This window comes from Cydia strobilella, chromosome 1 (genome assembly GCF_947568885.1).
Source record: "Cydia strobilella chromosome 1, ilCydStro3.1, whole genome shotgun sequence".
In the NCBI taxonomy this organism is placed as follows: Eukaryota; Metazoa; Arthropoda; class Insecta; order Lepidoptera; family Tortricidae; genus Cydia; species Cydia strobilella.
Window position 1 is genome coordinate 9305113 of NC_086041.1, and position 26430 is coordinate 9331542.

Sequence of the window (26430 nt, forward strand, 5' to 3'; positions counted from 1 at the left end):
TGGGCTCCATGCCGAGGTATGTTATATTCCACCCGAGAATCCGCGACGCCACATTCAGTGGTAACAGTGGCGCCGAGCCGTCCACGCCGCACTGGACATATCCATGTTCATACGGACACGCAAGCCCACCGGACAGATATTCTACCTGGGCTCCATGCCGAGGTATGTTATATTCCACCCGAGAATCCGCGACGCCACATTCAGTGGTAACAGTGGCGGTGCGCGAGAGCGCACGCCGAGCCGTCCACGCCGCACTGGACATATCCATGTTCATACGGACACGCAAGCCCACCGGACAGATAGCAAGTGTCGTCAGCAAACATAATGTACTCCGCATCGTCCGAGGCGGAGGTTATGTCGTTGACAAGAATTAGGAACAGGTTATTTCCTGTCACCGATCCCTGGGGGACAGCACTGTCACCTATTTCCTGTAGGTCTGATTTATGGGTTTGAACATATTGATTGAATACATTATTGTAAATACTTAAATGATTTAAAATAAATAAATATTATAGGACATTCTTACACAGATTGACTAAGTCCCACGGCCCCAAAATATACTTAGATTTAACCTGATATCCTGACAATTACTCGTATACACAGCTCGTATATAACCGGTAGAACATAAACTGATAGCACGTACTAGTTTGGATTACCGAAGATGTATGGCAAGTTCGCTTTAGGGATGTTAAAGTTGAATGACTTTGGAATTTGATTATGACAAAAAAAAACATAATTTCATATTACAATAAGGTGTATGTACCTACTATGTAGGGTATTTTAAGGGTTCAGCGGCTCTTTACCAGTACCTACGTAACTGTCATGATGAGTCTACAAAATCACGACCACCAATAGTTTGGCTCTAGAAAATTCTATTTTTGTTGATGCTCCTTGAAGATAACGCTCAGTGGGCCCTATCACCGTGTAATCTGGCACGACGGATAAATATAGTACTAAATATAGCTTGTTATTCGACACTGTCAAACTTGGGAGGCAAGCGAGCAATATATTTTGGTATTGTCTTGCAATTTAGCTTAGTACCTTACTGCATGTATGTAATAAAAAATATATGTTAAATTTGAACTTTAATATCAGTCAATAGAGTTGAATATCACATCCGCCATATAGGGATTCGTATGCGGTAATGGGTTTTAAATTGACAATTACATCCATGCAGTGCTGTGATAATTAGCTGATCTTTTTAATCAATTATTTAAAAGTACTTGTTGAGTAAAGAATTCTTGAATTTAAATTTTGGTTACCATTACCAGATATTGCAGTAACTATAGAACTAGTGAAGTGTACCTTGCATGGGTATGGATTTAGTTTCATTTGCCAATTAAACTATAAATCGTAAGTAGGTACTACTCGACAATTCTATGACAACTAGTAGTTACACCGCTATATTTCGATGAAGGTATCACCCACTTTTTGAATCGTCGAAAATTGGGACGTTATGACATAATTCTCTTTTTTCCTTTGGGATACAAATGCCCACAAATTCGGCGAGCAAGGTTAAAAGTGCGCATTTCGCCTAGTAAAACCAAAAAATTACTTCAGTTCAGTAAAATGATTGAAAAACGCGTAAAAGGTAAGAGCAAATAAGTCCGTTGAAGGAATTCAGTAGCGTGGTTAGTAGAAGTAGATATAGAGCTTTGGGATATAATTTAAAAAGATAACCAATCATAAATACCCACACGCGATTGCGTATTTAAAACTAGAATTTATATTTAAAGCCGAACGATATATCATGCTTGGTGCAAATGTCCACATTATGGAAATTGCGTAGCACCCGGCTCAATCAGTTATATTGGATAATAAATGCTGTTACGATTCGTTGTATGTTTAATTTCTTACCAATGAACTGTAACTACTTCGAATGTTAAAAGCTATGTCTCTAGAAAGCATTTAAGCTCAAAGGCCATTTATCAGGGACCTTTAAAGTACAGTTTAACTAGTTGGAAATTTCTATTACAAGCTGGAAGGCTGTATTAAGGTATCTGATTGAGAAGAGTAGATTCAATATATCTTTCCGGGCGTTAATAGCGTGGAAGTATCGACTCCCCTATTATTTTGTCAAGGTGCGAATTTATAGATGGCAGTTGTAACGGTAAATTGTGTTGCTAAAGGAATGGGCCGTGCCTGGTGTTATATAGGGCGTTTGTTCATACGACAGTGTTGGACCGTCGATACTATCGGATCACAAGCTTTGGATAAGCAAAGGGTGGTCATATATTACATAGCCGTCACAATACATTAGAATTGACACCACCTGATAAAGAAAACCTCACAGACATACTTGCGCTACATTTCACTTTCAAGGAGATCATTGTCGGTGACGTTTTAAAACAAATATAACTCTTCAAGTAATCTAAGAAAAGGAAGAGCTGGTGAATCTAATGTTCTGTATAACGATTTTAGAATTTTGATGTCGAATATGAACATTTTTTAATAAGAATAAATTGGAAAAGTTTGCTTTATAGACAATGTAAGAACATGTTTCAAAAACTGTCGTAGGTACGGATGCGCCCACTGAATATAATAACGGAAATCTAGTATACACGATTTTCAAAATACTTAAACGTTTGTGTAAGTGGGCCCACTGCCGTTGATCCTTGATACTTTCGTCAACCGCTGTACCGACCCCTAGAATGGCCCAGTAAAGCGGATACTTCGAATGTTAATCAAACATTGAGCACCGCACCGACCGCAGGTCATAAGTCCTCACATTGCCACAGGCCTAACGAGCGATTTCACGGCACACGCGCATCCTTTCGCCACGGCTGTCGGCCCTCGATCACGCCGCCATCTTAGCCATGCGACAGATTTGTTGCGTCACACGACAAACAATATGGCGGATTGTGTTACACTGCCCTAAATCTCTTTGTTCTTCGATTTGTATGAGCTTGTATGGAGTGTTTGTAAATATTACTGAATTGGCTGCATCTTCGAATGGATATAATGGTGTTTTAGTCACGAGAGTGGAATCACGAATCTTCACAACTTCTACATTTGGCAAACGTTAAAAAAAATGTCTTTTACAACATATAGGTATATTACTTTACTATTTAGTGTCACTGTGCGCTGTAGACCTCGCAAACCCTCATGGCTCCGCCAATTTGAAAAATGTACAATAACTGAATCGACAAAACATTATATTTAGTCATCGAACCCGCTCACAAGATTTCACGAGAATCGGTAGAAAATTGCAATCCGTAGAGAAGAACATCCGGACATACGAAATAATTTTTGCCTAAGCTGAAACAGAGACCTTCGCTATCGCTTTGGTCAATTAGGTACACATTTTCTCACTAAATACATCTAAGCATTTCAATCGATGGCAATTATGGAGCAAACGTATCTACAACGAAAGGGTAAAACCTCACATACATTCAGCGAAATAGGAAAATAGTTATTAAATTCGGTAGAATTTATAGAATACAATCATTCCACATTCAAGTGGGTATTAAATCCCTTAATGAAATCTCGATCCCACACCAATAAAATTTCGTTAACAGACAATTAACCCCTTTAACTATGAAATACATTCATGAAGAGGTAATTTAGTTTAATAGTTGCTGTAACGTAATGACGTGTTAATAGTCGCATTGAAGGGAGTATTTGGGTTAGGGCATGTTGGGAGGGATTTATGTGCGACGCTAGTAGTTGCGTTGTGTAACGCGTTCAAAGGGAACATCCCGCTGTTTATGGCGTTAATATAATGATATTAACGCCATTATCAATGCTGGTGCTGTGCTATGTTTATTATTTATCTCGAGGCGGATGTGATTTATTTTATGGATAAATTCGATAGCAATAGGCATAATGAAATATATTTCGATGTCTTTGGTCTAAGTACTCTTTCTACTCTCATTATACGCCGGCATCGGTAAACTAAAAGGTATTAAGCAGAAAAGTCTACAAACGATACCACAATGCTTAGAACGGTGTATTATATCATAATGCCCAATTGGTAGAGCGGCGGGCCGGTATCCCAGAGTCGCGTGTTCGAGTCTCGCCCGAGATAGTAAGTTTATCCACATTCCTTTACTTCTAAGTATTGTTTATTTTACGCTTATTTTAATTAACTAAACATTAGAAATTAAATATACAGGTAACTTTTTTAATCGATCATTAAAGAGATCACAAAATTTAAGACACTAGGTATATTAAAAAACCGACCAAGTGCGAGTCGGGCTCGCGCACGAAGGGTTCCGTACCATTGCGCAAAAAACGGCAAAAAAATCACGCTTGTTGTATGGGAGCCCCACTTAAATATTTATTTTATTCTGTTTTTAGTATTTGTTGTTATAGCGGCAACATAAATACATCATCTGTGAAAATTTCAACTGTCTAGCTATCACGGTTTATGAGATACAGCCTGGTGACAGACAGACAGACGGACGGACAGCGGAGTCTTTGTAATAGGGTCCCGTTTTTACCCTTTGGGTACGGAACCCTAAAAAAAAACTCGTAACTGTATTGAATTCCCAGCGCCAGATATGTACTGACTACAATCAAATCAAGTACAATCGCTGCACGTGACACGGCTCAACTTACACCGGGCCCACTTACAAGACGGCGCGATGTTTGGACACGGGACGCCAGCGACAATGCGCGCGATAACATCGACGCACGCGCCGCTCCGGATTACAGTTAATGGCCACTGAATTAATTATAGGAAAATTATGGGAGCAACCTTGATCGAGTGCTGTTGTACTAATATGCAGTTAAACTGAAATGAGCGTTCACCATGACGGCATTAGTTGGCCAACGGCAATGTTCTGTTGTCTTCCAGTTTTTGAAAAGCAGGAACTACTTTGCTTGTAATGTACATATCTCGTTCTGTTTAGTATAAAATGGAAGACGTTTTTCTATGTTGGAGTAAAGCTACAAGCGCTCCTGATTAAAGCGAAGCACTGTATTGGCAAAAAGGGTTCGGCTCATTGTCTGGGACGATGGAGGTACAGTACATACGTCTAAAATTTGAGATCATTTAAAACTCTGTTTACAAAAATCAAATGTCATTCCTGAGTCTGATTATTACTTCGTAGCTTATATTTGGTTTGGAAATACGTATGCGGGTGTTGAATCGAATACCAAGAGTTGATTTTTAATTCAAGAATATTGGTGTCCTGAGTGGGCTGAGTATAATTTTGAACCAAAACAAAACAGTGGTGTAATAATTAACTTGCAAAATAAAAATCATAATATGATATAAAGCCATATTAAAAGGCTAAACAGCACACCTGTCGCAATGCACAAGTAAAGATATTGTCACTCAAAATAGTTGTAAGTATCTGAACAGGTATCATGTCAAAGCTTCAGAAACCGCCATGACTAGCCATTGTCAGTTGAACGTGACACTAGATGAGATAGAATCCATTCAATCGCTATCTGACGATGAATCTGACCGATTCTATTGATTCTTGTGGGTTCCTACAAAATTGGAGAGGTCAATGGTTTTGTACTTGACAGTCTGACAGTAGGACGGTAACTACTCGTAGAGAGTGGGAATAGAGAATCAAATAAAAAAATATGATATATTATAATAACATATTAACTAAATAGTAAATACTGCCGTTTTGTACTAGCATATGATTGGCGCGACAGTACGTCGCCGCGAGATAGACTACCCGTCTTTTTCGAACTGTATTAATTAAAGAGGGAAGGGTGGTCTATCTCGCGGCGACATACTGTCGCGCCAATCATATGCTAGCCCGGCTGAAGCGACATCGACATACGAGTACTACCTACGACCTACGTGATAACGCGAGACAAGACAACATGAGACTTCCTGACTACAATATAGAGCAATGAGGACGGGTCATTTTGCATAGGTCCCGTGACTTTGCCGATTTTGTGTCGTCTTTATAATATTACGAGATGTAGATATCGCTATCTTCAAGACATTTTGAATAGTAAAATATCACAAATAATATCTCTATTATAAAACAATGCCTAATTGTCGCCATGCCAATAGTTATCATTGTAACATGTAGAATAGAGCCCCTGACATTGTTATGCTTGCATTGTTGATTAATTCGTTATTTAAGGTATGTATAAACTGACGGCTCTTGTACACTTGCTGAAAGTCTATAAACTTGTTACGAGTCAGCACCACTATATTTGGAACTACTGACAGAAACACAAGCACGCGATGAAAGCATAGTTGTGAGCATAGACCTACGAAATTAATGGACACATATTTTGGACATCATGTTGTGCTGATGCAAAAATAAAAGCTATTAATTTTTTTTAGCTACTAGTATTACAGGTATACAGAGTATTTAATCCGAATGGAGCAGTGCGAGAAAATTAGAAACTATAAGATATTATTATTAACTAAATTTGTTCCACCACAACAAGGCGAAAAGAGAAACGAAAAAAATTCATATAATACAGTTACACATATACTATAAATGCGCCAAACTGGAGTAACCAGTTTGTTGGCGCGCCGCGCTCAACTCTTACTTAATTAAATGTTTACATTTGTGACTTATTCTATTGTTAGTAGAAGAAAAGGAAAAGAAAGCATGCATTTATTTTTGTTAGAATAATTTTACATTTTATGTAAGTATGTTGTTAATAAGTTGTGTTGTTCAAAAGTTACTTAGGAATCTAATTCGGTAATTAAAAAAAAAACAAAACGGAAGCCGTTTATTTTCGGAAATGCATAGGCTAAATCCCGTTCTTCATTTGGTTATCATAAGCAACAGGACTTCAAATGACTTGTTTATGGGAAATAGTAACTAACTAACTAAACCGAAATCGAAGTCCATACGTGTAATAGTTCCTTAGTCTATAAGTCATTTCGGTAAGTAATGTGGGAATGCGCACACGGCTTTGTCCCGCGCAGCTGCGTCGGCGCGCGATATAAATCATATTCATAACTATAATGGACGATCTAAATTAGGATAGATGCTTGTTTAGATCGTAATTAGGGAGTGTTGGACGAATTTCAGACACGTGATGCCAGGTACTCGACTATAGTTTGAATTGTGAAATATGACAGCCTATATATATAATATTGTATTCGAAATATAAGATCACTAAGTAAATGTTTAAGTTACCATGGCGATATATATACGTGCATTGTGCAAGGGTTACGTAGATCATGTGCAAAATAGCTAGTATGGATGGGCCATAATTATATCTTTTAACCGAAGTTTTTCTAGTCCTGTGTGATTGTAACGAATCCTTTAGTTTAGAATATAAATCCTTTTCTATCGTGGTAACGTACAAGTGACATCTGTAGAGTTTAAAGCATCTATCTACAGGATGTCCCAGAAGGACCACGTCACAGTGACACTGGAGGTAGGCCAACTCAAGAGGAACCTAACCAGCCTAACATGACCCCAGTAAAAGTTGTAGGGTTTTAGAGTTATTACCGAAAAAAAAATTGAGAATTTTCCCCTTTGTTTTAACATTTTTAGTACCTACCAGCTTCCATAACTTGAAAACCATGCAACTTTTACTGGGGTCATGTTCGGCTGGGAGAAATGCATAACAGCATTACTCCACGTAAAAAAAACGCTGGTTAGGTTCCTCTTCAGTTGACCTACCTCCGGTGTCACTGTGACGTGGTTGTTCTGGGACACCCTGTATTTGCAACGGCGTCTTGTCCGCTTACAAATGGGCCTAGACTTAACATGCCGCCATCAATTTATTACCGTAAGTAAAACTAAGCATACTAACCCTTTGACTAGAGTATAAACTGTGTCGTTAAGATTCAAGCGTCCTGTATAAGGACATATTAGCGTAGCCTCGCGCATGAAATATGACACCCAACAATCTATGCAGGTCAATAATATTTAAATGAAACCCATTCCCTCTTTTAGCGCCGCAGTAGCATATGCGACCGGATTTGGCACACACCGGTCACATACACTACGCAGTACAACCGCCTTTCCCATACCGCTGACAGCACTATTAGCTACTCGTTATGATTTGCGGCAGAACTGAACTTAGACTCGCAAATGGCCCGATGAAGCCTTATTCGGTAAGTTAATGTCTTGATAGAGGTTGCCTTTGTAATGTAATAAGACTGTTTAGTATGCGAGTGCGTTATGCATTTCAGTGCGTGTTTTAAGTTCAATAGGTTTATTGTAGTGAAGCTTGCTTAAAGAATCTGTACCTAAAGAAGTAACTAATAGAAGCTACTTCTTGGTAGCCTATAGTACTTCTTCTGTCAGATCTGAATATTTTAAAAACTGCCTATAGTTGAAATGGGGATTATGTTAATAGCATTTTTTTATATGTTCAAATATTCCGTCGCAGTTAATTTAGAGAAAATATTATTCATCAAAATGAGTTCAGTCATTTAGTATTTACATGGAAAATAATATACATACTTTAATACGTTGTACGCGTAATAGTCATCCTCTTTCGTATCTTCGCAGTTGGGCATAAAGGGGTGGCATTAAAAGGTTTGCCAATGTCATGAAATTTATCATGATGTGTACACTTCACCTGACCAAAATTGCTGACATCACCGGCACGTTATATAATCAGATTCGATTTTTTTTGAAGGCGTTATCCTATACCTACCATTAAACAAATAATATATTATTTGTATTTGTATTATTTGTGTATTTACATGAGTTCTTGACAACGGCTTTAAAGTATTGGGTAACATTTTTGGGCAAGTTTTAAAGCTCTTTTATTTTATGTAATAAAATAACTGTCTTAAATCGCCTTCTCTTTTAACACATTTATGAACATAGTGAGAAAACTTATGACAAGTGTGACTAAGTATCAATTATTTCCTTATAGACAGCTATTTACCGTCAGTAAATTGTAATAAACAGTCAATAATATAATGATTTACTATTATGGGCAATTGTTGTTGGGAATTAATCAAGTAGCTAGGTTTCTTGGGAGTTGTTTAGAATTTTTGAGTATTAGGAACACGAAGTATAAGAGAATAATGAAGGATTTAAATTTCGGGCATTTAAATAACTTGCACATTTTAAACTGTCAGCATAATGTTACGAATATCTTAATTTTTTTTATAAACACCGGTAGAAAACAAGCATACGAGCGGTTATCGTAACATATGGAGGCTCGTAACTCTAGGGTGCTCTCATGCACATTTTAAATACCTATACACTCCTTTTATTGAAGTGCTTTATTAAAAAAGTGTACTGTAGTTTCTCGAAATAACCTCGGCACTTCCACACTCGAAACTCGGAGCGTGCCCGGGAGAAAATTCCTCTGAAACCGCGCGGTACTCCACCATTTCGTATGCAGACGAATTAACAAAGGCGACAAAGACAGTTCCGTCTCCTTGTTCAGCGTTTACATATTTCTAGTAACAGGAACATGATGTAATAAAATCTAATAGGGAGTAATTTACTCAACACTCATACAGTATTCTTAAAATACAAAACCTTACAAAATCCCAAAACAAAAGTAATTAAAGCCATTAATACACCCTATTAGCTTCGCCGGGCCCTTCTACCAATCTGACCCTAACGTCATCTCTATCTAGCGATAAACCGTTTCAAAAAAGGAGAAATTTAAGGCGCGCTCAGCCCAGAATCCGCTCCGGGAGATGAAGTTTTGAGATGTTAGAGCGAAATACAGCCGGGCCTGAGACCCGGCGCTTCGACTTGTTGGAAATCCATTTGCTAAGGTTTATGGATAGCACTAATGACTTCTATTTATGAATTGCAGTACCACCGGAGCGATATATGATTTAGGACTGGGGAAGGATATGCAAATTTGCTTGAGTGCCTGGTGCGGTGGACTCATATACGAGTAGATAGATCAGACGGCTTTTATATCATCAGCGATCTTACATAACATAAACATCTATTAACTAGGAAGCGCTAATTTTCCACATGCTTTTGGAAGTTAGCCTTTACGAAAATGGGATAATTAAAAATGACCACGTAATATTTAGTACTTTTCTATCCGGCCATTAGAGAGCAAAGGCATCGTATCTAAGATATTTTAAATTCCCTTGAATCTTTACACTGGGTGATCTGGGTGGACTCTAATGATTGTGGAATATATCAATACTTCACATCTTGTATAGTACTCGTTGAAGGTTAAATCCTGTACCTAAGTAATCAGTCGGCTAAACGCACGTCTACTTTAACTGCAACTAAAGCTTACAGCTTGGCTTATGTAAAAGTTCATAAAGGGTGTTACTACACGGACTAAATTACGAAAAAGGTTTGCGATTAATCCTGGATTAATCTTAAGAATACCAAACTTATGTCTCACGAGGCAACACATTTAGCAGTATTTTCTCTCCGTTTCCCACGTAGTGCCTCCTAATAAGTATGAGTTTAAAACAATTTTACTTGATAATCCGGTAATGGATAATTTATTATGAGTGTGGCATACTAGGGTTGGCTTTTAGATTTTAAGAAGCCTGCGATTTTCCCACGGACGTGAGCCTTTGTTGCTAGGCATGTGCCTTATACAGGTTTCATCGATAAACTGTAAAGGGTACATTTTACTCATTTTACAGTCAATAAATGTATTATGCGGAGCACTTTAAGGAAATATTAAAGAGGATTTGATGTGCAGACTAATCATGGTAAATACATATTGAGTCTTATACCATGTAAAGAAACAATTGATATTGAGAGCCGAAAAGTGGTAGCGGGGAAAGAAGAGTGTTTAAGATGATTTACAATACCTAGCTGGGTTAAGTGTAAACTCTAAGATATGACTAAGAATTAATTCTTTGACTGAACTTAGTTCTGTGATGTAGTATTTATTCAAAGGCAGATTTTGAGCAATAGTTGACAGTTGATATTAACCAAGTTTAGTCAAAGAATTTATACTTAGTCGTATGTTAAAGTTCTTCTTCGACTTCGATGCATTGGTTGGCTATGTTCCCTTGAATTATAAATTTATAAGACCAAGAAATAGAGGAGAGAAAGCTTGGAATACGAACACGACATGAACCCATTGCTAATGTTTGGAGGCTATAACTTCACCGTTGAACCTTGGAAATTACTCACGCCTTTATAAAATAAAGGTAAGTACGATACAATTACATTTCAATAAACTGTATCGGGTCACAACAAATCGAGTGTTCGGGTTTGTGACCGTTTGCCGCCGGCAAAAAATTGTTTAGAATTTTCTGAAGTTGGGGTAAGATTGAAAGGGTTTCTCATGAGGGGTAAGATGAAAAGTCGCCCGTAATGCTTCGGCCGACGGACGATTTTTTGTCTTACCCCTCATGAAAAACCCTTTCAATCTTACCCCAACCCACCTTATTTAATTATTTATTTAATTTGTCAAGAAGAGGTTATGTGAGCAGAACATGTCAGAGGAATATGCTAAGCTGTTGGAACATTGCCTTACATCTGGCTACTTGCTATGGAATGGTGAATTCTATCTTCAAGTCGACGGCGTGGCCATGGGGTCTCCGGTGTCTCCAGTAGTCGCTGACATCTTTATGGAGGACTTCGAGGAGAGGGCACTCTCATTGGCTCCTGTGCGACCGAAGATATTTAAAAGATACGTAGATGACACTTTTACTATACTTCCAAAAAGTAGTGTTTCAACTTTCTTGGATCACCTAAATTCCATCCATAGCAAAATAAAATTTACTATGGAGTTGGAAAAAGACTGTTCTCTCCCCTTCTTAGATGTATTGGTAAAAAGAAATCCTGATAACACCCTAGGTCGCACTGTGTATAGGAAACCTACTCATACTGATAGGTACTTAAATGGCAAATCGCATCACCATCCCAGTCAACTTGTTACAGTAGGCAAATCTTTGTTTCAGAGAGCCCAGAGGATATGTGATGACCAGCATCTGGCCGCGGAGCTCCAGCATGCCAGGTGCGCGCTCCAGGCAAACGAGCTCAGGATACCGCGGGTCAACCAGAGGTCCCACATTAAGATCCCCACAGTCGAGCGCAGGCCTGCCATTCTGCCTTTTGTCAGGGGGGTCACGGACAGGATCAGCCACATCTTGAAGCGTGCTTCTATAAAAACATATTTCAAGCCAATGAAGAAGATGTCACAATTCCTGAGGCCTGTAAAATGCAATACCCCTCTACAGACTGCAGGAGTGTACAGGCTGGACTGTGAGTGTGGCCTATCATATGTCGGGCAGACGAAACGGAGCATTTCCACTCGGGTGAAGGAACACATAGCTGATGTCAAGCACCGTCGACCTAGGTCTGCTGTCTGTGAGCATGTCATGGATAAAGCCAATCACTCAATCAAGTTTGATAAGCCTCTGGTTCTTGCCAAGGAGAAGCGTTACATACCCAGAATGCTGCGCGAGGCCATTGAGATTAAGAAATATCCAAACTTTAATAGGGAAGATGGCTTTTCTCTACCACCAGCTTGGGATCCTGTAGTCCACCTGATAAAGGAGCAAGCGAGACATAGACTGTGAGACCGTAGTGTTGGATGATGCTGGACATTCTGATGTTTTGAAAAGATGTGTCCCGCCGAGTTTGTTGCCGGTCCCATATTGGGATACCCTCCTACAATTTAGGAGGGAATTAAATCTTCTCGGGTCCGTGGTGTAGGGTTGGAGCCGGCATAGTTTATTTTTATCGCGTATATATATATATATCTTTACTTGAAAAATAATTATAGTGTATAACTAGCCTTATGAACCGATTTTGCATGTACAACCAGCCTTAAAGTTTGTAGTCTATGATTGTTCATTATTTTAGTATGTGGGTATTTTTGCATTTTGTAATTTTTCCTCAGTCACCCGTTGACCACGAACGCTGTAAAGAGTTCGAAACGTCGGGATGTATTATAAATTCAATATACGCGATATAATCCGTTTTCATAGTTTTATTTCATAATTATTTATTTATTTAAACTTTATTGCACAAAATATATGCAACAATGTACAAATGGCGGATTTAATGCCAAATGGCATTCTCTACCAGTCAATCATACCTACAATTATCCCTTAGATCTTAGCTGTCGATGGATATCGTAAATATCCGTACTATTGGAGTAGTTTACAATTAATAAATAATAGGGGAAATCTTACACAGATCAACCTAGCCCCAAACTAAGCAAAGCATGTACTATGGGTGGGTATGGGCGACGATATACATACTTATATAGATAAATATATACATAGATAACACCCATTACTCAGAAACACAAATAAATGCCCTTACCGGGATTTGAACCCAGGACCATCGGCTTCACAGGCAGGGTCACTACCCACTAGGCCAGACCGGTCGTCAATTATAACAATTATTAAACAAATGAAATAAAGTCATTAACTTTGGCTTGTGGGCTGAAGTTCAGTTCAATCGCTCAGTGAACCAAAACCCGTTGATGTCCTTTGTATGGATAGCTGGAGAATGAAGTTAGGCTTACAGACTATGTGTAACTGAAACGTGAAATTGGTGCTTAAACTGAATGACTTTTATTCGACACACGTCATTACATATGAACAACCTGCTCTTACGCATACGGTGAGGAAACGAAATTAATACTTAGCTACCTTCATGTGACTGACACGTTGAACGTAAGTTCTCAACAAGGATATTACTAATCGATAAATATTTATAATCAGGTATGACGTCTCTACAGGCTACTGGTCGGGAGCGTGACCGCCCGCGACAAACGGCGCGCGTGACGTTTCAAACGCAGCCCGATATGTCGCCGATATCGATAGGTTTACCGTATTTGGGAATCAGCGCTTTATTACAAGGGCTTTAGAGATATTGTGGCCTGATGTTTCGGTGCAGGTTCTATGTATTTTGACTTGCCTTGCAATCTTTATTCGAGAGCAATCCGGATGCAGTTTGAGGATATTACTACGGACGAAAATATTCGAAATTCAAACTTGATATATAAAATACTTAAAATAATGATTTGATTTAAAATACTCGCAAATTATTTGACATTTACAGCATTTTAAATAAGCACGACCGAGCACGATGCACTGCGAGCAATTATAGAGGCAATATCAAGTCTAATTGAATTTCGAATCCAACTTGGTATTACATCGGCATCCCAAAAATAACAAAGCTGGATACTTCCCTAGTTTTAACGTAGGTAACGATGCGCAGAATAGAAAAAAGTTGAGTAAATGCTATTATATGTAGATATAGTTTATAGGACCGAGGTGGATTCGGAGGTGGGGTGGAGGCGGAGATTGGCTTCGCGTTAGTTCGGAACCCCTTAGCTTATTTAATCAACTTCGAATTATGCACTGTGGCAATATTAAATCTAGTTGGATTTCGAATACGCTAAAACAAAGCTGGATACTTCCCTAGTTTTAACATAATGATGCGCAGAAGAGAAAAAAAAAGTTGTGCAAATGCTATTGTGAGTATTAAAGCGTGATATGCATAGATTTTACAGTTATACCGAATTTAAATAAGAACCAAGGTACATTTGTACGAAGCGTGAGTTTCGCGGTAGTTCGGAACCCCTTAGCTTATTTAATCTACTTCGATAATCCGTTCTCAATTTTCTCACGCTCAAAAGCTAATCAATCAATCGATCCTATTTAATTCTTGCCGCGCACCAATTACAGTGATGGCTGGTTCAGAACCCCATACACTTCAGGTTAGTACAACGTATGCTTCAATCTACGTCAGTCTCAGCGTAGAGACGTACGACCGTATTCACGCACCCGTGGATCGCACGATTCTAACATAACACGTATATTAACTTGACTCGTATCTATATTGCTTTCTCATTTACGTAACCCTGATGTCCTTTATTTTCATTCGGGGTTTGTTACCATATCTGTGAGAATAAGTATTGCGTGCGTTGGGCCGAGAGGAACCGTATTTTGGCGGTTCCATAGAAATCGAACCATGCGGAGCGCTGCAGCCCTACTATGCTGTTGCCTATGTTATGTAGTTGTGTGTTTTAGTTGTCCATTTATTTACTCACATTTTTTTGAGATAGTGACTTGACTTTCTATTGTACAATTAAAATATTAAAAGTTCTATAGCTGCCAATGGACTGTTGAAAGTATTCACCCATAAACAAAGCAGATTATACGTTTACAGGGTAGCCGTACGAAGTCAAAATACTGACTACAACCCTTTCACTGTCGGCCAGATGTGCTTGTGCCTCCCAATTACCAGGATCGCGTATAGTTCGATAGGGGCCATTCATACTCGTGCCCCATTCATACCGCGACGTGACGACGTGTGTCGACAGACGGGTTCGCTTGGTCCTTCGACTAGTAGGTATTAACAGTAAAACAATGTAGCTACTATCTATACAAATCGTGGCTGCGTAATATTTAGAAATCGACTGGAATCACAAGTGCTGCTGAGCTTTTCAACTTTGCCAAAGACCGGGAGAAATATGCAGAACCGACTGCTTATTTTCACTACTATTTAAATAGCATGTAACTCCTCTGGAGTTGCAGGCGTACATAGGCTACGGAGACTGCTTAACATCAGGCGGGCCGTATGCTTGTTTGCCACCGACGTAGTATAAAATAGCTATTATAAGTAAATCATTATAAAATAAATAAAAATAAAAATAAAAAGCCTTTTATTTCCCGCTAAATTATTACAGATACATTATTAACGATTTCTTGATTTATGATGGTTAGTAAAAAAATTTTTTTGCTTAAATACTAGTTTTTGGTTGTTAGTTGCTTAAAAATATTTACTAAATAATTTGTATATAACAGGAACCCCTCTCAGGTGAAGGCCTCTTCCAAAGTTTGCCATTTTGATCGGTCAAGTGCGGTTTGATGCCAGTTTGGTCCAGCTATTTTAATGATGTCCTCGTCCCAGCGTGAGTGTGGCCTTCCACTGCGTCGCTTGCCTTGAGGGCCTTTCCATAGGGTGACGATTTTCGTCCATCTGCGGTCTTTAAGTCGTGCCACATGTCCGGCCCATCGCCATTTCAACTTTTGAGCTTGGTTGAGAGCATCTATAGTTTTAAGCGCGGTTCTTATCTTCGTGTGTCGTATCTTTTGAATTTTTTTCAAGTTCAACATGCTACGTTCCATACCTCTTTGGCATGTAATTATTAAATTCTGGATTTTTTTGGTGAATTTCCACGTTTGACTTGCATATATTAAACATGGAATTATACATGCGTTCATAACTTTCCTTTTCAGCTTTATTGGCATTTTACTTTTAAACACTTCCTTAAGACTCCAGTACTTATTTCATGTAATTTTTATTCTCCTCTCTACTTCTAGTTCATTGTTATTTCTGTTGAATCCAATTTGCTTCCCTAAATATATATATTGTTCCACATATTCTAGTAATTCATTATCTAAAGTGATGTTTGATTTTCTGTGATTTGACATGATTTTTGTTTTTGAAATGTTCATTTCAAGTCCTACTTGCCGACTAGCTTTATGTAGAGTTTCGACCATGTACTGCAGATTCGGTGCTGTTTCCGCCAGTAGTACTAAATCGTCCGCAAATCTAAGGTGACTTAAGGTTTTTCCTTGTATCAATAAGCCCTGTTTTTGCCAATCTAGTTTGCTAATAATGTTTTCTAAAATAGCAATAAAGATTCTTGGGGACAAGGGATCGCCTTGCCTTACTCCTCTTTTTACTTGAAAGCTTGGACCAATCGTTTCTAGTTTTACTCGGCTCGTGCTCTTGTTGTATATAGCTTTCAGAATATCTATGTATTTTGTCTCTACCTGTTGAGCTTTTAGTGTTGTCCATATACTTTCGTGGGAAACAGTATCGAAAGCTTTTTGATAGTCGATAAAAGCTACGTACAATGGTCGTTTTTGTTCCTGAAATTTCTCTATTATTAGCTCCAAAGTATGGATATGATCCATCGTAGAAAAACCTTTTCTAAAGCCGGCTTGTTCGATTGGTTGTTTTTGTTCTAGTGATACATTTATTCTCTGATTTATAATGGTTGAAAACAGTTTATATATGGATGGCAGAAGGCTTATCGGTCTGTAGTTGCTGATATTTTCAGGGTCTCCTTTTTTATAAAGCAAAATAATATTGGATTCAGACCATTGTATCGGAGTTTCAGTGGTTTTTAAAATTTGATTGAATAAATTTGCTAGTGGCCTGGCTAGTATATCTTGACCGATTTTAATAGCGTCATTCGTAATGTGATCCGAGCCTGGACTTTTGTCTGATTTTAGCTTTCGTACTGTCTCTATAATTTCTTTACAGTCTATAGGCTCTATGTCATATCCTGATATTTCCTTTGAACTCTGAGGTTTCGTTGAATAGTGCTCTATTGGACCTCTATGTGTTGTTGTAGCGCTATATAAGTTACTGTAAAAGTCTGTTGCAACTTTTATGATTTCAGCCCGGCTATTTTTCGTTTCCGCCTCCTTTTTTAAACTTTTGATCCATGTCTTATTTGTTCGTAATTCTTTATATCCTTTTTTTGTGCTTCCTTTCTGTTCTAAATGTTTTTCTAAGGTTATAAATCTGTGGTTTTGATAGTCCATTTTTATATATTTACTGGTTAATTTGTATAATGCTTTGAGTTCGTTTTTCTGTGATCTAGATTTATTTTTAGTTTTTTGTAATTCTTGTTTTCTTTTTAATAGATTTTTTGTGCGTTCTGTCAGTATACTACGGTCTCTAGGTGAATCTTTTTTACAAGCACTTTGTAGACTTTTTCGAATAATGTTGATTATTTTGTCATAATGGGCTTGTACCGTCTCCTCTTTATTTTTGTCTTCTAAAGTAATTATGTAATATATCAGGTATTCTTTATACAGTGATATCTCTTCTTCGCTTTTAGGAATATTGTATTGTTTATTTATGTAGTTGGTTCTACTTTTTCTCGGTTTAGCAAGTGTTATTGTAGCTCTGAGCGGTCTGTGGTCTGACGGATAATCTAGATTCAAAGTTTCGATATTTTGAAATATTAATGGGCGATTAGACATTATAAAATCTATTTCGTTTCTATGTTGCCCATTTGGCGAGCGCCACGTCCATCTGTTTTTGGGTTTTTTCTTGTAAAAAGTGTTGATAATTGCTAACTTGTTTTCCAACGCAAAGTCTATCAGCCTCTGTCCTCGTGCGTTTCTTTCACCATAGCCATATTGCCTTGTTACAAGATGTTCATCCATTTGTGGTTTGCCTATTTTTGAGTTGAAGTCCCCCATTAAGATGTAATCTTCATATGCCATGCTTATAGCTTCGTAGATTTCTTCGTAGAAATTATTCACTTCTTCTTCTTGCGCCGCCTCCGTGGGTGCGTAGACCTGTATTATGGTGAGCGGTTTATCTGAAATTATGATGTTAAGAAGTGCGACACGTTCAGAGATTCCAACATAACTCTCGATATTTTCTTTTAGGTGTTTGTTTATTAAAAAACCGACTCCATATTTTCCTGGCGTTTGACCCGTGTGACACAGAATGAAGTGGTCGTATTCTGAAATTTCGTTGCCAAGACGTCGTATTTCTGATAAACCTATGATGTCATATTTTATATTCGCTAGTGCTCCCTTTAGTTCGATTAATCGTTCGTGTGATGATAGAGTTCTAACATTGTATGTCAATATGTAGAGCTGGTGTGAGCTTCTTTTGCTGAGCTTTGTAAGTTCTGATGATTTCTTTGGAAGGTTTCGGTCGTAATCTTCCACGGTGACCAACCGGCTTGGAAGATGGATATGTGGTGCTAATAGGTTTTGTTTTTCGCATAATATGTGTTCTGAGAGAGGTGCTAATTGCTAGGCGTGTAAGTCGTCTTCGGTTCTATTTTTATCACCTACCTGCTTACTGTTCGATTGCTTATTAGTTAGGAAGTTAAGGATGCCTGGTTTGACGGGTCCTTGTGACGGACTCGGTGAGCTTTGGGATGTATTCCGCGTTACTACAGTTTTATTTTTCTTTGCCAATTGAATATTGTGTGGAGGCTGTGGAGCGTATAGTTGAGAGTTAGAGTTGTTTTGTGGTGAGATGGATAGGTTCCGTTTCCTGGTATCTGAACTTGATTCAGTCTCTGTATTATTTTTTAGTACAATTAATTTGTCATATTTTATAATGACTCTATTTCCTTTATTTTTCTCTACCTGCGCTTGTTCTTGTAGCTCTCTTCTTTTCTCCAAGATGTGTTGTGGATAATCTTCCTTTATGTAGTAGGCAGTTTCCTTTAGTAGTCCTTTTTGCTTCATTATTTTGATTTTGCTGCCCAAAGTGGTAAATGTAACAGTAATGGGACGGGGGTTTTCTGATTTTTTGCCTATTCTCCTCGCTTCTTGAATATCTATATTATTTAGTTTTATTGCAAGGAAGTTGTTTATGAAGTCTATTATATTTGTTTCTAGCTGTGAGTAAGATTTTTCATTTTCCTCGATGCCAAAAAATACCAAATTTCTCTGTCTTACTTGCTTTTCTAGGATATGAAGCCTCTGTTCCTGTTTTTCTATCTTTTGCAGTAATTTTTCTTGACTGTCTTCCCATATTTTAAATTTTGTGTCTAAAGTTTTGTTTATGTTTTCTGTTATCTGTTCTGTAACTTTCTCTCCATTTTTTTCTATTGTAATTTTCTGTTGGTCCATGTCTTGTTGGATCTTACGGAGTGCGGACATAACTTCTTCCATCTTCAGGATTTTTTAAATGGTATTTTTCAATCTTTTGTCACCTACTCGACGCTAGATGGCGCTCTTACGCTAGATGGTGATCGTGAGCAGTTCTTGTTCTTTGAATTTTGCGCCCTCTTTTGGTCAGTAGCAAAACTATGCCTCGGTGAGTGAAGCAGTTTGTTTACCGTTATATTTGCAGGTTATTTTAATGAATTTGATTTTATTTTTAACTAACCTTGGCGTAATGATAGTAATTTATCACTAGTAATGGTCTCTGATCTTCCAGTTGTGTTTAATTCGAATAAAAGTCTTCACTAGCACGGAATAAATCACTTGTTGTTTAACTTGTTTTTGTCTATTTTGACACTGATTCTTCACATTTTTAAGATAACTTATAATGTTTTCTTGATTTTTCTTCTTTGCACTATCTTCCAACTGATAATTATTCTAAAATTCTCAGTATTTCTATTTTTGGTAGCAAAATTATACGGACAGTTATGTTAACCGTGGCACAGTAGCGCCCTCAAGTAAATCATTATATATATAAAAAAACCGGCCAAGTGCGAGTCGGACTCGCGTACCGAGGGTTCCGTACTTTTTAGTATTTGTTGTTATAGCGGCAACAGAAATATGTCATCTGTGAAATATTTTTTTTTATGAAATAGGAGGCAAACGAGCAGACGGATCACCTGATGGTAAGCGATTACCATTCAACTGTCAAATTCAAATTTCAACTGTTTAGCTATCACGGTTCATAAGATATAGCCTGGTGACAGACAGACAGACGGACAGACGGACAGCGGAGTCTTAGTAATAGGGTCCCGTTTTTACCCTTTGGGTACGGAACCCTAAAAAAGCGCTGGTGGCCTAGCGGTAAGAGCGTGCGACTTTCAATCTAGGGGTCGCGGGTTCAAACTCCGGCTCGTACCAATGAGTTTTTCGGAAGTTATGTACGAAATATCGCTTGATATTTACCAGTTGCTTTTCGGTGAACGAAAACATCGTGAGGAAAACGGACTAATCCCAATAAGGCCTAGTTTCCCCTCTGGGTTGGAAGGTCAGATGGCAGTCGCTATCGTAAAAACTAGTGCCTACGTCAATTCGTGGGATTAGTTGTCAAGCGGACCCCAGGCTCCCATGAGTCGTGGCAAAATGTCGGGATAACGCGAGGAAGAAGTAAATCATAACAAACTAAACCTCGTTAGGGTTGTGTAACTTAAGTACTTATTCTCACATACCTATGGCCACCTTAACATACTATATAACAATGCAATAAATAAGGTTGGACCCAGTTATGTCCTTAAACTACGCAAAAGAGAGGTGCGGCACAGCAAAAGTTTCATGTCGCTCTAATCTGAAGCGTCCCACCTGGGAAAGAATTACTTACAGCGAGTTGCAAAGGCACTTTTGCTGCTGTGTGTACCTCCACCTAACAGAAGACCACACCCATAAAATTTGTAATTATAAATGCACACCGTAAGTATAAAGTTAATTGAATATCCAGTAAACCGAACCTATGATTGTTGGAAAAAGGCGATGGATGACCAATGTTGAACAAATTTACCGGTCCCATGTGGAGTGCACTAGGTGGTCCTGTGCAATCATTCGGAACGCACCGAATCGAGCAATTAGGTACGAAAGATGTGGTCCCACTGTGATTTACTACACGTCTATACTCTCAATTTAGGTACACGGCACGTACTATGGATTTATGTGAGCCGGCTGGGACATTATATTGCAATCGAAATCCATGCGGTCTACAAAGGGCATTAGTAATTGAGATATATAAGTAATTTGAAGGATATACTTTATAGGGCCAGTAGTAAATGTAGCATTAAATGCTTTATTGGATTAACATTAAAAACAGTTAAGCTGCTGAGAAATTTAATAGCTACGAGTATAAATACATCTGGTACATTTTGTAGAAATTTCGACACAGCGTAGTTGAAATAGAAATAACAGTAGACTATAAAGATGATCATTGATAAAATAATCCTCCAGCTGGCATACCTATATCATTTTGAAGTTGTTGAAATTTCAACTTTCTATCAATTAAATAAATGGGCGGGTTTAAATCCAGCAAGCTGTACCCGCACCTTTTTCATTACTTACAGTATCAAATTATTGCACAATGTTTAGATAAATACTTACCTACTTGCTCTTTATAACTATTAATTACCTACCTAACCCTTATAACTAAGAACAGCTGTAAAAAGTAATGAAATAAATGCATTTGTATTTTGTATTTGTATTTAGTAAATTTCAAATAGACCTTCCCACTGCTGGAGTTTTCCAGACAAAGAGTTAAGGTTTACAGTTTGACAAGAAATTTTAGAAATTAAAAAGTGGCAATACTGTAGTGTCGTCCCTTTCAAAACAATCTAAGCAAACGGCAACGGGACAACACTACAGTATTGCCGACTTTTTAATTTCTACAATTTCTTGTCGGACATTATATTAGATACCTACTGTTATTTGCTGTTATTAAACTTGCTATAACTCTATAATATAACCCTTCAATCGTTTAGGATGTCTCGTTATAAGCTATTTAGAACTAAATTTTTGCTAACCCAAGATAATCCTATTAAACTACTCGTATGCAAATAACATATTATGTCAAAACATCATCGGCATCGAACCTCGTATAACTTTACAAACTCTTTTTATGAGATGTCGAGGTCGATTCATCATCTAGGTATTTTCTGAAAACTATACACCGTACACTACCTAACTATTTATACCACGGAAATAGTAGTTCGTCTTTATCGCATTAAATAACTCGCCAACTTTGCCTTTATCCGACCTCTGCCATTAATAGTGATATCATTATCATTATTAATAAAATATACTTCCAATAAAATATTCTCTGATATAAGACTTCTAATTAAATATTCTTACACTAAACATAAATTATAGCAATAGAGTCAAGACATGTAACTAACGACCTAATAAGCAATTTGCAATTCACGAACTTAACTGTAGCTCCTAACGAACCACGAAACAAGTGAAATGATTAAACCATTGCATCAACCGCTTAATTTGGATCATCTGCGCATAGGCAACGTATGTCGCAAGCGAATAAGGTTGTCAATTACTGGCTAACATGCATCCACGGTAAATATTACCTGTGGCGTTTAGGGATGTGCATGTGCCCCCCAGAAAATTATACCATTCCAACAAACTAATTATGTCTTAAAATAATTATTATAAAGGATGGACTTGTTTATTAATGCCCAACTTGCTTATGCTTGTAGGTACGTAATCTACGTGCAATGTCAAGAGTTACAAGAGACATCTTAGAGTTCAACCAAGATTCAAGTAACTGCATGAAAAGCCACCAACCAAAGATTTTTTTTTCTATACAAATACTATATATAATTAGGGGACTAGGACGATAGTAATTCTTTTAATAAAATACAAAACTGGAAGTACCATGTTATGTCGGTATACTGGTATCTATGATATCCTGGTATAAACCCATCTCTAGTAGTCATCCACTGGACCTATAACTTAGTCAACTTAATGTGTCAGTCTCAGAAGTCAGAAGTCAGCGGTGTGGCCCACATTCGCTCACTTTCTTAATTAAGAGCAATGGAAAACCAATCGACTTAAAGACGTATTGCCGTTTATGGGATGCAACATATCTCTATGCTTATACCAATTTTATTGGCTGATAAATACCATGTAGGAATTAAGTTTGGTTTGAATGTGCCGGTCAAACGATAGGAACTTAGAGATGTTCAGGCTTAATTAATAGAGAATTCAGTTAATTGGCTAGCTCAGCTCAATTCAGATAAACAATATGCTTAAAATACAATACATAAGTATAATAAAATAATAGTCATTATCCCATTGAGTGTTGTATACTCAAACTATCCCCAAGAATTACATACATACATACATACATACGTATGGCAGAGTATGTCGTGGTTAAACAAGCAAACTTTTGAAATTAGTAAAAAGCTAGTGGTAGTAGTGATAACAACATGGGGTCTGGGGCACGTGCCCTGGACTTGTCAGATACGCGATGAAAAAAAAGGAGGCGGACAGGTCACTGTATGAAAAGATATCAATATCACCAACCTTGTGTCTCAAAAACGATAGATCCCTCACTGGGATGGTCCTCCTGGTGACCTTGATCTCAGTCTGCAGCAGTTCCAAAGTCGTGAGTTCCTGGAACCCGTTGTTAGTTAGGGCTAGACACGTTCGCTGGACCTGCTCGATGCATGGTGAGAAAGAGCAGAAGCGACCACCTGGAAAGTGAGAACTAAGTGATTATGATACTTCTTCGGCAATGGATAGCTTACTAAGGAAGAGATCAATGTATTCATTCTAATTATGGTATTAAGGTTTTTGGAGCTTGGTCCTATGACGTTAAGTAACAAAATTGGTACCTATTACCTATAGGTACAATATAATGTTACTATATCAGAAACACAGAAACAGTATTTAAATCTATTCTACGACGGGTATATTATAGAATTTATAACTTTGTATATGTTATGTTCTCTTTGTTTGAGCAAATTTTAACATACCTACGTATAAATTCATATCTCAAAGTCGTTGACCTTATTGGAGCTCCAGTTCGCGGGATACCGAGTCCCCTATCATAAGGCACGATAATGACCAAAGGGCTCTCGCCTCGCGACGCCGGACCCGTTCGGGCCCGTAACAATGTTTGACACGCGCCGGGGGCGATCGACCTCGCTATTACACAATCCAAACAAAACCACGACGTCTTACCACTTCATAATGCGCCCGCGCATGTAAAAAAACGATCCAGACATAACAAAACGTCGACAGATGTTTTCATTCCCATGTGATACGCCCGGACCGTAGATAGAAAACCTTTTTGTTACCGCGATGCCGTTTTGAAATTTTTACAAGTCCAAAATGCCCGGGAAAAGACATATCGTCTTTTATGTGGGCCGCCGGATTTTATCTGTCAAATCTTATCGACCAATAAGGACAGCGTACGTCACTCACTCTGCCAATCAGACTCGTCTGGAGCGGCCGGGTCACGGCGGGGGGCGAATTTAAAATTGTTGTATTTTTAAAATGCGTATCGCGTGTCTGGATGATATAATAAGCCGCGCTGGTTCTATTAGCATAATGTAGTCGGTCGTGTAATGAAGCCATTAAAGGGGATAATATGAGTACGACGTACGCGTATAGGTGGCGAAATATGCTGCGCTATCTTAATGTATCGCAAGTCACGTCGCACTGGTGTCGATCAGCTTACGATCGCCTTAACAAGGATTTCTTCGGCATATCGACAGCTTTATACCTTTAATTAAAGCTAATTAATCATAGATGAACGTTTGATACGCGCCAGCTAGAGGATATATATAGCTAATAAGCATTTCTGATTGGAATCTAATATTCTAATGTGCTTAAGCACTGACATTTATTACAAAGTAAAGAATCTTATTGAAACATCTCATATGCTTTGTTTACATTATTATTCATACGGATATACGTGCGCTCATCACGATTTACGTTTGATTTTATATCTAATACACCTATGTGTTGCAGTTATTGTTGCTTTAAATCATACAATTAAAGTTAAATTCATCTATTTGATCAATATGAGACCTGACTAAACGGCGCGATCCAATTAGTACATACCAAAGGCAAAATCATCTTGACAAACAAATAAGTTTTTGGCAAAAATTTAATTTTTGGTACAAACTTTTATCGCTGACTGTACTTTTCTTATTACAGGTAACTCATCGAGACAATTCTAAAAACCCCAAACACAATTAGGTTTCGTTGATTTATCACAAAGTTCCTATGGCCACCTCCTGTCTTCATCATCAGATCAGCTCGATGGTACCATAATTTTGCATTGTCACCCGACTTACATTATGTATGCATCAGCTTCATTGGAAGTTGGGAAGTCGGACAAATTTAACTTGCAACATTTGACCCGTACAAACATACATACCTAGTTATAATACATAACATAGGTACAGTCAAGGGCATTAAATATATATACATTTCCAAAGTTTCAAAAATATGTGTACGCTCTTACACCTTAGGCAATAAAGTCGTGTTCACATATTATTGAGCCATTTGTCTAGATCGTTATTTTTGCCTTCGACTGTATACATTGCAAGTTAATAAAAAGCTTGCAAAAAAAAACAATCGTTTAAAAAAAATGAGCGTTTTGAGGATTATGTGTGTGTATTGTACCTACTTATTCTTTGCAAATAAATACTGACTTACTTACTTACTTAATTTCCAGCAGGCTGGAAATCGTTTTAAGTAATACCTTTGTGTGTAATCAGAGTTTGCGGAATCCCAGGAGATATTTGTTGTTTAGGTCTTTCAATGGTTAGAATTTGAATGTATGGTATTAAAGTTAGTCCCTATAGGTTCCGTTAAAGGTTGACCGGGGAAACAATAGTTAGTCATCCTCGGTTGCGCCACGCAGTTCACGGGACAGGAATGCCGGCTAATTGACAGATTAGCGAGGACACCATGCCTTAAACTATGCAACCTTGTCGGTTTGGCTAACCCGCGCTTGCTAACCCCGGACAGAGGCTAGTGAATACAACAAACTTACATCACTTCTACTTCGAAATTTTATTAAAATGATCTAGCCTGACCGCTAACATAGGCGCAAAAGTAAAATGAAAACTTATCCGTTAATAGCGTCGTCGTCTAGTGAGCTTTCAGAGAAGGTTCGAAAAAATTATGTCGCCATACAATCACTACACCTACACCTTATAAAACAAAGTCCCCCGCCGCGTCTGTCTCCCCGTCTGTCTGTTTGTGTGTATGTATGTTCGCGATAAACTGAAAAACTACTGAACGGAATCTATGCGGTTTTCACATATCAATAGAGTGATTCTTAAGGAAGGTTTAGGTGTATAATTTGTTACGGTTTTGTGTAACCCGTGCGACGCCGGGGCGGGTTGCAAGTAAAAGAAATAAGAATGCCTAAAAGCTTATATTATGTT

General features: G+C 38.0%; 1 protein-coding gene across 1 annotated transcript in view; it reads right to left on the reverse strand.

Annotated features, from left to right (window-relative positions):
* Positions 1–26430, reverse strand: part of LOC134740480 (tRNA (adenine(58)-N(1))-methyltransferase catalytic subunit TRMT61A) — a 91055-nt gene that overhangs the window by 25363 nt on the left and 39262 nt on the right. The window contains exon 5 of the mRNA XM_063672971.1: positions 23549–23718. Coding sequence (XP_063529041.1) covers positions 23549–23718 — 170 coding nt within the window. The remainder of the gene's footprint in view (positions 1–23548; positions 23719–26430) is intronic.